General features: G+C 35.2%; 1 protein-coding gene across 1 annotated transcript in view; it reads left to right on the top strand.

Moving 5' to 3' along the window:
• The window catches only part of HOOK3 (hook microtubule tethering protein 3), a 126028-nt gene that overhangs the window by 101624 nt on the left and 11678 nt on the right, over positions 1 to 12726 (top strand). The window contains exons 17-21 of the mRNA XM_069075795.1: positions 4555 to 4589; positions 6676 to 6758; positions 7204 to 7304; positions 9406 to 9510; positions 9840 to 9911. Of these exons, the coding sequence (XP_068931896.1) occupies positions 4555 to 4589; positions 6676 to 6758; positions 7204 to 7304; positions 9406 to 9510; positions 9840 to 9911 (396 nt within the window). The remainder of the gene's footprint in view (positions 1 to 4554; positions 4590 to 6675; positions 6759 to 7203; positions 7305 to 9405; positions 9511 to 9839; positions 9912 to 12726) is intronic.

The following is a 12726-nucleotide window of genomic DNA, read 5'->3' as shown; positions in this document are numbered from 1 at the left end:
AGCCTTAACCCAAGTCTCTTAGGTTTCAGGGTCTATTTTGATGCTAAAATGGGCATTCAAATCTGCTTTGCTATAATGCAAATAATTTATTTCATCTAACCTCTGCCTTGTAAAGCCCTCTCATATTCCCTCAGTGGTGTCTTCTGGGATTTCTCAAAATAATGAATACTCAGAGAAGACATTAGCATCAAAATTCTTGTAATTGTCTCTTAAAGCATAGGAATACCAACAAATTTTTCTAATTCCATTCATTCAATAAAAGCTCATAGGACCTCTGCCTTATTTAAAGTTCTAAACTAGGTTTTGTCTCATTTGAATAACCCATTTATTAAAGCAGTATGTAACCCCGGTCTTAAACCTAATTGATTTATAGATATTAGAGGTAACTAAATGGAAGCAGAACCTTCCCTTATACCACTGGCTTAATTGTCATTATGACTGCTATCCACTGAGGGCATGTATTTGAATCTTTACAGATGTGCCCTTTTCCATTACCAATTAGCTGTTCTCAGATATAAAGGACATTATTTAAAATATAAATTTTCTGTAGTTTTCTAGTCAAAATTTATCATATAGTTTCTAGAATTTTCATGTCTTCTTCTGATTTTGTCCGGGGGCCATCTCCAGTTGTCCTGATCTACATCTTGCCACTGGACCCAGATGGCTCCAGAGGAGAAAGTGAGGCCTTTGACCTTGCATGGCCCTCCCTCACTTAAATCCAGTTCACTTGCACGGTATCATCTTCTTGATGTCATGGTCCTCTTTGAGAATGAAGGTCAAACAACAACAACAGTTTTGTACATCTGCCCTTTTCTGTTTATGTTATAAAAGAATATAGGCACATTAACTAGATTTTTTTTTAGTTTACAAAGAAAAGGAAGTTATAAAAACACTTTGTGGGATTGTGGATCCCTAACATGAAGCAGGAATATTGTACATCTCAAGCAAGATATTGATAATTCAAGTAAATTTTAAAATCTCTTTGTAGATGTTCTGGACACTTATAGTCCTTCATCCACAGCTAGCTTCAGCTGTCTTAAAAATAAAGCCTTAGAGAGGAAAAATAAGTGAAAGTCTTCCTCCACCTTATAATTTATCTTAATGTTCTAAAAATTGCCAGAAGGTTTCCTGAACAGTTTTCCTAATAGTAATTCATTAAATTAGTTAGTATTTGTTTTTCCTTTTTTTTTTGTCTTATACTCTTTCCGCATTAGTGTTATTTAAATTGTAATGATTTAATCTATCAGAGCAAACTTTTTTAAAGGCTCGAAAAAAATACTTCTCAGTAATAATACCAGTAGAAAAGAAGAGTATTCTCTTCTTTGATATTATCTTGGTAAATAAGAAGGGTTACACTCTTTCTAATATAAAAAAAGTATAAGAAGGGGGTCCAAATTTTTAAAAAGAAGAAAAGGTTTTAGGGAAACAGTCTTAAACCCGACAATATAAAGATAGAACAGGCTAGTTCTGACTAAATGTGATATGTATCTTTAACACCATAAATATGTCATTGGTTTCAGTCATGTTAACACTTCAAAAAGTCAGAGATTTTGGGATTTATTATCTGTTTTTAATCCTCCTTGGAATCCCAGCCTGGGGGAAAAAACACCAGGATAATTGCATTTGATATAAATACGCTTGAGATTGCTGTGACCAAGAATTAAATCAACTACTTTATCTTACTTTTAAAATGGAAAACCAATGTGAAATGCTAAGTAGAGTTTTATACCTTCTTTTGTGAATGATACTAAAGCTTATCTGTACTAAAATCCTCACTGAAGCCTCATTATAGTACAGAAGTGACCTCAGGTACCCAAAGGGTACATGAGCAAAATACAGTCTCTGACAGATCATACCAGATTATAAAAAATTTGACAACAGGCAGTCTACAGGTATATCTATCATCAGAGGATCCATTCTGAGCTCTGAAGGGCTCATCATCACAACATTAGATTCAGGTTAATGACTTTTTAGTCATAAGGAATGGAAAGGTTGCTGTCTGGGTTGATTAAAAAAAAGTATAGACAAAAAACAGAAAACTGGCATACTATCTAAATCATAGACTCATAAAATGTGAAAAAAAATTTGCCTATAATACCTAAAGAATATTTTAAAACCTAGAGATTCGCATTATAAAAGATGAATTTTGGGGGGAGGAGGGCAATTGGGGTTAAAGCCCAAGGTCACACAGCTAGTAAGTGTGTCAAGTGTCTGGGGCGGGATTTGAACTCAGGTCCTCCTGACTCCAGGGCTGGTGCTCTATTCACTGCACCACCTAGCTGCCCCGATGAATTTTTTAAAATGAAATTTAAGCACTTAGTGAAAATGAGAAGGAAATGAAATTAACCTAAGGTACTTTTCTGTTTTCTAATTTTGGATACTTACCACCAAATAAGAAAAGAAAATTTTGGATCACCTGAGCTTTTCGTGTTACACTGAAAGCTGTTATAGTTGATCTTTTTGCTTATCAGATGATACAGTGATATTTACTTGAACATTTATTTTTTGTCATTGACCATATTTGACAATATCCTCTGAATCACATTTATGTTTTGTCCAGTCCTAGTTAAATCCATGTCAGCTTTACACACACACACACACATACACACACACTCTGCAACCTATTCTTATCTTACCCAAAAACTAGAGGCTAGCTAGACAACAAAGTACTATTCTTGCAAATTAGGGGGCATCATTGTAGATGTTGAGGTATTTGGGGAAGGTGATGTTATGTACTTTTAATTCTTATTTGTTCGTACTGCATTCATATTTTCTTAAGACTTTTCTCATACAGAAAAAGCCTATCAAATAAAATGTTTACTTTATTCTTAAACTATACTTTCAAGCAACTAAAGAAAGTAGTGCTAAATGAAATACAAGACGCATAATCTTTCTTTCTCAAGATTTGAATGTCTGCTACTTCTTTTTCCTCACTAACATATAGTTGTTCCTCAGGAATATATAACACACATTGCCGCTTCCCAAATCGAAGTGATCCTCTGAGAAGGAGGAGCCTCATTTCTGTTATCAAAAACAGACTGTCCTTTCATGTAACCAGAAGTCTTAGAGTGGGCTGGTTTACATATTTTTTATTATTATTTTTATGTCATTTGTTTTTAGCATGGAAGCAGAAAAGCATTGTTATATCCAGTCACATGGATAATTTGAGCTAGCCACAGTGTATAAAACTACAGAGAACAAGACAGGATGAGGAGAACATAGAAGAAAGAAAAATGTACATTTCTGAAAAAAATGCATATCTTTTCCTTCTGTTCATGAGTTACTAAATCGTTCCTTCTCTTGGCTGCTGTGTTTGCTTCATACTAATATGTCCTCTCTGTCTCTTGGCATGGGTTTCTGCTCAAGGCTATTGTAAGTATGGCTTTCTATTTATTCCTGTTCATTAGATACTATTCCCTACTTAACTTTTTGAGTTAGAAATATATGAATGTAACATCGCAATGGATTACAGTGATGTTTGAAATTAAAGAATCTTTTTGCATAATGATTATTCAGATATGATAGTACCTTTTAGTTTATAATCCTTGTGTTAGGTACTATTATTATCAAGTGTTGGTAAACAAATGACCAAACCAAAGAAAGTCTACTTTTGATCCATGTTGTCTTAGTTCCATGACTGACTACCCTAATTTTTCACCCTCCTCCATTTTTAATTATGTCCAGTTACAATAGAATTCAGAATGTTTGAGCTGTTTGTCTTCATCTTCACTTTGTATGTGCTCATAGAATGCAGATTTTATTAATAGGCATATCTTTTGAAAAATAGAAAGCTTTGAACTGATCATTGTTGTCACTTATTGCACCAATCCGCTTCTTTAGAATGGGAACAAGTTTTGTTGTTTCCTTTATATTTGTTATAAGGTAGTGATATAGTATATTTTGCTCTCCTGAAAATATAATGTTTTGGCTTTAGTACTTAAAGCAGATATGAAAAATATCAAGTGAAAACAATAAATGCCTTATTTGAAATACCCTGGCTATATAGATTTTAACTTTGGACTGGCATTTCAGATAATTGTTATTAAGAAGGAAAGGTGAGAATCAGAAGATCCTAATTTTTATTCTCTTCTTTGCCACAAATTAATGTGGTATTGTGTAAGCTATTAAGACATTTTGCCTTAATATCTTTTCCTGTATACTAATTGAAGTAAATTTTAAATATTAAACACAACACATTTGAAAAATATATTGAAGGTCTTTGGCTTCAAATGAAAGGATCTGTTAAAAAAAACTGAATTTACTGTTGCTAATTATAGTTATTAATCTGGCCTTTCATTCTTATTGTCTTTATCCCAAGTCCTGATATTTTGCTGTCATTGAAAATTTCCTCCAAATTTATTCTCAGAGATGCTTAAGGCAGCACTTGGAAATCTGAGTAATAACTTGCCTCCTTTAGATTCATATTTAACAGGAAAAAAGTTTGGAAAACATTAAGTTTTACTATAAAACCAAATAATTTTTGAAGTTGTTTTATTAAAGTTTGAATTTGTTTAATCTTACAGTGTAAAGTAACAAACTATTTTCTATTTTTAGTCAGTTCTTCTGAAAAAGAAGCTTGAAGAACATTTGTAAGTATGGGATTGTTCCCTCTTATTAATTGAAGTTTTTATAAGTGCTTTGTATACCCATATTAGAAAACAGTAGCTGGGAGGGAGCAGTGGGAGATTGATAAGGAAACTTAGATTAGAAATATATAAAGCATACACCAGGAAAATGTACTTTTAAAATCTAAAAATTAAGCGTTTGTTTTATTTGATGTTTGCTTTTTTGCTTGAAACAGGTCATTTTCTTTAGGTTCATAGTTCAAACCTTGTGTTCTCAAAGAAAATCAATTAAGAATTTTCTAGCTTTGCAATTATGTTTTGTGATTCTATCTGTAGTTATATAATAATACAAGTTTTTTAGAAGTTCATTCTCAAACTGAGTAAGAACGCAAGAAAGATTTGCAGCAATCTCCTTCATCTCTACCAGGGGTTCATAACCTTTGTGTGTATTATAGACCCCTTTGGCAGTCTGGGGAAATCTGTGGACCCCTTCTTAGAATCATGTTTTTAAATGAATGCTTTTTTGCATTTAACTACACAGAATTAAACTATGGGATTACAGAGGAAACCAACTTTTTTTTAAGTTCACAGTCCTTAGTTTATGAACTTCTGCTCTAGAATAGGTTTTAAAATTTTAGATCTGAAAGGGATCTGGGAGATCTCACCCCTATTTACAGATGTGGAAACTGCATATAGACTGAACTTCCAGTTTAGAGCACTTTCATTAACATCAAACTATCACTCTGTAGGGTTTTGTTTTTGATACCTAAAGAAGAAAATGAGAAAATATTGCAACCATGTATTATATTTCATTAGGGAAAAAATCCTTATGAATCTTTACAATTCTTTATATAAATTAGGAAGTACTCATATAATAGTAAAAATAGCATAAGGAGAATTTTGTTGTGTTTGAAAAGTATAAGTAATTCACCAGGAAAGTATGCTTATGAAGGTTAGTAGTATGATATAGCAGCCCCAAAATAGTAGTGCTACCTTTATACTGAATTAAGAAGTATAGGGGTAGCTAAGTGGCACAGTGAATAGAGCACTGGCCCTGGAGTCAGGAGGACCTCAGTTCAAATCTGGCCTCATGCACCTAACACAAAATCTAGCCATGTGAGCTTGGGTAAGTCACTTCACCCCAACTGCCCTCCAAAAAGCAAAAAAAAAAAAAGAGAGAGAGAGAAGTATAGTGTCCAGTTCTAGGGTGCTGATAATCCTAGTGTATTCTTCCTTAATCAAACCAAATATCTCAGATGTTATAAATTCTGGTCTCAACATTTTGGTTAGAACATGAATAAGCTGAAGAATGTCCAAAGAAGAGTCATCAGAATGGTGAAAGGGGCCCTAGGGTCATGTAATATGAAAATTGTTTGAAGCCACTTTGGATGCTTAGCCTGAAGAAAAGACTAAGGGAGAGCATGGTTGCTGACTTCATTTATTTATTTGAAGATTTACAATGTGGAAAGCTACATTGATGACTTAGTGTTTATTTTGCTTTTCGTGGTTATATTTCTATCAGTATTTTATATCACTCCTGACTTGTGAAGATTTTGAAGTTTGATTTTTAAAAGGTTCTCATTCCTGGGTAAAGCAGCGGGGGGGGGGGGGGGGGGTAGAAAAGATCCCAGAATTTTCTTTCAGAAGCAGCTAGATGGTACAGTGGTACTATACTTGGCTGAACTTGGAATCAGGAAGACCTGAGCTCAGACCTAGCCTCAGACACATACTTAGCTCTGTGATACTGGGCAAGTCACTTAATGCCATTTGCTTCAGTTTCCTTATTTATAAAATGGAATAATAAAAATACCTGCCTTCCTAGAGTATTAGGAGTTTAAAATGAGATAACATTTATAAAGTACTTTCCAAACTTTAGAATTCTATGTCGTTATTGTTGTTGGAATATTACAAAATAACTAGTATATAGGCTGGAAAGAAGAAATTCTGGCCATTGTTTATTGGTAATATTTTAAATAAATCATTTTGCTCAAAGTATGCCTTCTGCAATACAACTTCCATTCCAGGAAGATGTTCACTTGAAGTAGAAAAAGATAAAAAAAAAAAACAAGTAAAATTTGACACATAGTTTTACAATGTTTTACAATAACAGAGAGAAGCTACATGAAGCTAATAATGAATTGCAGAAGAAACGAGCCATTATTGAAGACCTGGAACCAAGATACAACAACAGCTGTGAGTTTTTCATAATGAGAAGGGCTTTTAAAAGTATATATAAATTTTTAGAATCACAGAAATTTCTGATAGTTTTACCTTCAAATTGAATTGACTCTTTAAAAAGATGAATTGTAAACAGCATAAGTGTGATGAAAATTAACTTAGCGATCAACTAAAAATTTCAGATAGTAATTATATAGGTTTCTATATGAGTATGTTAGTGAAGAACTTGTATTCCTGTGTTCTATTTCCCAGATGTATTCATATCAGGGATTTTTAAAAACTATTAACAAGAAAAATTTTTTGTATATTCAGCATTTCTGTAGTTTAGCCTTAGGATGCATATAATAATAAACCAGGCAATTCCCCAAATATTTCCAAAGTTTTGAACATTTTCCATTGCTATGTAAAATGGGGGTGATAAGAGCCACAAGTGATTTTCTCATTGTTTTTCTTTGTGCAGCAATAAAAATTGAAGAATTACAAGAAGCTTTGAGGAAAAAAGAAGAAGAAATGAAGCAAATGGAAGAACGATATAAGAAATATTTGGAAAAGGCCAAAAGTGTAGGTGTTTTCATGTGTCTCCACTTTGTGCTTCATTCACCCCGTTTTAATGATGCATCACTGAAAGCAACCAGAAGATTTAGAAATATCAACCTTCCAGTAACTGTAAACATCGAGAATGGTGCAAACCCAAGGTTTTGTAAAGTGTTTGCAGCAGCCAGAGAAACCACTAAGCAGTGAACCAAAAAATGAAGAAAGCTGAGAAAACGCTTACAGATGCACAGTCCCCTTTTTCACTCAGCAGAAGGGAAGCATGCTATTCAGCCAGTGCCTGACCAGCCTCCGAGGGGTGTAAGGGAAGGAGATGAATGAAGAGGGGCAGGCAGCAAAAGGGATGTGGAGATCAGAAGCAGCAGTGGCACACAGCCAGTTAGTTAAGAAAAAACTTGAGTGCTTGATCAGATATATACCTTTGAAGCTTCTGAGGACCTCTTGAACCCTCCAACGCATCAGCTCTAATGCAGCTCTGCTCACTTAATAAAAACCCCTATATCCCTCAGCAACTTCCCAAAGGACCTCCACACAAACTTCAGTGTCTTATGACTTTTAATGAAAAGCCAGACTCAGTTGTAGCTGCAGAAGAGAACACTGTGTTAATGAATGCTACCTTAAAGGTAGCAATGAGTTTAACTCAGTAGTCTGAAAAGTGTTTGTTCTCTGGTTCCTCTCTCTGCCTTTTTTTTTTTTTTAATAAGCAGTTGGGGTTAAGTAACTTGCTCAGGGTTAAACAGCCAGTTATTTTGTGTGGATGCTGAGTATCTGAGGCCAGAACTGATCCCAGGTCTCCTGACGCCAGGGCCGGAGCTCTTACTGCGCCACCTAGCCGCCCCCCTCTCTCTGCCTTTTGCCCACTAGAATATTAATTCCTCAAAATCCTATCATTTCTTTTTTTCTTCATCCCTTTAATATTGATCAGAGTGCCAGTCTAAACCATAATACTGTAAAGCACTATAGCTTGTATGTTTTAATTTTTGAAATGTGCTTCTTACACCATCAGCAAACTTGATGGAAGGTCATTTGGAACCCCTTAGAGGGGAGGAGCTGGTGTGTTAATGATGCAGGAACTAGAAATGTTTTTAATGCTGCTAAAAAGTAAAAAGACTCTCAGAAGAGTACTGGCAGCACTAGAGTGGGAACAGAAAAGTATGTGGTAGGAATCAACCATAAATTGGGTTTAGCAAGGTATCAAGGGGGAAAAGATTGGAATGCCTAGGCCTGAATGAAATGCCTTAACATGGAGTAGTGAGAGGCAAGTGGAACAATGAGAGGCATGCTAGACTAGGAGCATGATCAGGGATTGGGGGGTTGAAGAGAATGGCAAAGGTTAAAAAACGATTCAGGAGAAGTGATTATATGGGAAAGGTCAGACAAAATTGTGTTCAGAGGGGAGTTTCAGTGTAAATGTATGCATGATAATTCACAAATCCTGCTTAACTTGAAGAGGGTTTTTGTTTTTTTTTTTTAGTGAGCTTTTTGGCTCTTGTTTTTGGTTTTGTTTGTGTTGACTAATAGTCTTGTTCCTACTTAGATGTTTCATACATGTCACCGGAAGTTAAAATTTGTCAATTAAAACAAATAATAGAAATGGTACATTTTTAAATGATAATCTCATGGCTCCCTCAGTAGATGATGGAATTAGGTTGGAGATGAAATTCATAGAAGCTAAGTTGTTCTCATAGTACTTTATACTGCTTTTATGCACTTGCAATTTGAGTCCTATTTATCTGTGTACCTGTATTGTTTCCCCCTAATATATTGCTTGAAGATAGAGTCTAAGTCTTTATATCTCTCCTAGAAACCTAGCACCATGCATTGAGTATGTAATAAGCCTTCGATAAATGCTTGTTGAATGAATTTATTGGATGTTTTGTTCAGGAGATTGAGAAACTGTGAGGCCTGAGTTTACTGTGCTATTTAGATGTCAACTACCACATTCAGATTGTTATGAATAATTGATAGGTTTATTAAAACTGCCTTTTCATAGTACACATAATTGTTTCTCATAAGACTTAGCTACCTAGGTTTTATAATTCCTCACCTAAATATTTTCCACAGCACTGTATTATAAACTTTGGCATAATTTCTATTATCATTTTTATAGGTTATCCGTACTTTAGATCCTAAGCAGAATCAAGGAGCAGCTCCAGAAATACAGGCTTTGAAAAATCAACTACAAGAACGAGACCGGATGTTCCATTCATTAGAGGTAGTTTCTATACTCTTCAGTTAGTGTATGTGTTTTGGGGCACTTTTCTTTTAGGTATCTTAGAATCATGGGCTTTTAAGACCTAGAAGGAACCTTAGAGACCATCTAGTTCAAACCCCTAATTTTATAGACAAGAAACAGGCTATATAGAGGTGAAGCAATTTACCTGAAGGCACACAGTAAGTGGGAGGGCTAGACTTAATCCCATGTTTCCCAGTCCACTGTAGTCTCTGCCAACTGCAATGTCCTTCCTATACAATTGCATCCTATGAATTTTGCACTGGTGTCAAACTCTTTAATACCTTTATTTTTTTTATCATTATTATTAGAAAGAATATGAGAAAACGAAGAGTCAAAGAGAGATGGAAGAAAAATTTATTGTTAGTGCCTGGTACAATATGGTAAGAAAAATAACGTTTCAAAAATAGATTTCCAGGTTCCAATAATTTATATAACATCTACTACATTTACACTAAAAGTAATACTACCAACTGAATCTGAATGCAGTTGCTTTTTAGTAGGAAAACTCTGTCCTAACCCACACTAACAAAAGCTTGATGCCGACCTGGGGGCTAAGAAGCAAATCTGAATAAATGATAGGCTCTTATCCCATAAATAAAATTTTTTTAAATAGCTTATATATGGTATTGTACTGGAGATCAAGGTAGGACTTGAGAGAAAGTAAATATCATCAGTCTTGTACCTTTTTTTTTTTTGCATTTTGGAGGGCAGTTGGGGTTAAGTAACTTGTCCAAGGCCACGTGGCTAGCTTTTTTTGTGTTAAGTGTCAGAGGCCAGATCCAAACTTAGGTCCTCCTGACTCCAGGGCTGGCACTCTACTCACTGCACCACCTAGCCACCCCTCTTCTTGTACCCTTTTTATTGAGCTATTTTGTAGTAGAAAGGCTAGCTTTCTGTGTGAGATGGGAGGAGAGGTCTCTGTAATATGTTCTGATTTCTGCTTCACTTGTCCACTTTGTAGCAGTGACATTCACATTTAGGGTTAGACTGTTAGTAGTAGTGCTATAAAATCAGCCCCTAATCCAAAGTTGTTCCATTGTAATAGTCTGGGAGGTTTTTCATTATCAAACCACTGGACAGAGATTCTTCTGGGAGAGGTACTTTAAATTGGCCTCGGTTGTTATAAACAGTTTAAATCTACTTTGGAACAAAGTGCTAACCTGTAATTCTGGATACCTGATAACATTTCCTTTGTGAATGGCTAGAGAATTTGGAGGCTCCTGGGCCTCTCTTCCTTGATTCTACCACTTATTCCTACTTTCTTTTCCTTTTTGCTTTCCTTACACCTAACAACCATGTTCCCACTAAAAGCCATTAGCTCTTCCCTTTTCCTATCAGTGATCCAGTTAATGGCTACCAGTACTCCTCTATCCTCTGATAAGGAGTAATGAATTCAGCCCATCAGACAATAGCTTCCTCAGGGAGTTTCTTCTCCAAGAGAGAAAAGGAACAGGGCTTGCAAGAGAAGAGGAAAACAGTTTTCTTCTTGGTCTTTGTCAATGCTTTCCATTCTTCTCCTTGTGCTTGTCAGTTATTTCTTCTCTTAATTCTTTCTCCCTTTCCTTTTTTCCTATTTTTAGTTTTTTGTAGCTAGTGGGCTGCATTTGTCAGAATTTGCCTATCTATGATATAGATGTGGTATTTATTGAACCAAGAGATTTAACCAAATGTCCTTTCAGGAACTAACCTCTAATTCTAGAGTTAGCATCTTTAGAACCCACTACCTTCATTTTTGCAGTTATCGTTGATACCAATTTCCTTCTGGGAGTTTCAAGTATACAACCCTTGTGGAATTATAATTGGGTCTTTGTCACACATTCCCAAAAGAAATCTCATTCATTCCATTTATTGTTGCTGTTTGTTTCTGTCCTGTTTTGACATTTTTTTCTCTAAGGAATGGTATCAAGAATCAGCTCAAGCTGATCACATCATTAATGTTTGGCCTCTCAGTGTATTTTTGTTGACCTGAATTTAGAACAAGAATGTCCTGTTTTTCTTCATCTGTGGTTTCAGTGTTGGACTGTAATGCCCATAAGAATGATTTGATACTATCTATTTGAATGGTCGGGTTTTTTATGTGTTGTTATACTTTGAGGTCTGATTTGTTATATTCTCTGATGTGATATTTTAGAGAAAGCATTTTTAACTCTCTATAGTGGGTAAAGATATGAATAAAAGTGAATTCACTCAGTCTTTGGCTATACAAGGTCTTCATAAAAAATCATCACTGCCTAAATGTACCTTAAAAAACTCAATGAGATGTTCTTAAGACTATTGGTTGAGTTAAATTTAGTTGCAGGTGATAATGGAGAATTAGGGGATGGGGGGGAGGAGAGACAATGAGCCTGGATCTTCCTTTCACTCCAAGGCTTGGGAAGTATGACAGTTCATGGGCCCAGTCCCATTAATGATTGGCACAAGAGTTTTGATGTGCCCTATTTCTGACCTAAGCTGGTTTATCCTTCCTCATGCAGCCTGATGGCCTTCAGCTCCTGGGAACTCCCTATTTGGTGTCAGACTTGTGTACATCCCATTGGCTTAGCCTATTACAGCTTAGAATTCCAGGGTTCAAAAGATACATCAGCCTTGGTCTCCCCAATATTAGTGATTATGTACTACTCTGCCTGGTCAGAATTCTTCAGAATTCAGAAATGCATAGGAAAAAAAGATAGAAATGTAATCCTCCTCTTCAACCACCCATTTCTACCATGTCTTTTACAAATTCAGATATACTACTAAGATCTCTTCTATATTGGATCATTTATCCAAAGAAAATAGAATATTTTCAGATAAGCACGTCTTTCCTGTAGCTATTTTCACATTATTAAAGTTGCCATTTGCCTTTCTTCCTACTTCCTATTTATTTCTTTACTTTTCCTAACTTCTTTTTCCTTACCTCTTACTTAGTTGTATCCAACCTTGATAGGATAAAGGAACATCAGCTATTATCACTCCCATTTGATTTCTTTCCTGATTTACTCATTGACTTCTGCCATTGGTATTTTTTTCTTCTGAACTCAGAGGTTTCCTTTGAGATTGCTTCCCTTTAGTTATGTTACGGGTTGAGCATTTGACTCCCCATGAACTGAATATGGTCATGATGATATGAACCCTTCTTCCTTCCAAGCTACTCTAGCCCTCTTCTCACTTCTTAAAGAAATACCTTTTAACTTCTCAGTTGGACCCTCTGATATT

The sequence above is a fragment of the Petaurus breviceps genome, unplaced genomic scaffold (genome assembly GCF_028583685.1).
Source record: "Petaurus breviceps papuanus isolate PSGF00001 unplaced genomic scaffold, PetGlider_PUasm1.0 90919, whole genome shotgun sequence".
NCBI classification, from domain to species: Eukaryota; Metazoa; Chordata; class Mammalia; order Diprotodontia; family Petauridae; genus Petaurus; species Petaurus breviceps.
The sequence above is the reverse complement of the archived record's forward strand: the minus strand, read 5'-3'. Positions and strand labels throughout refer to the sequence as shown.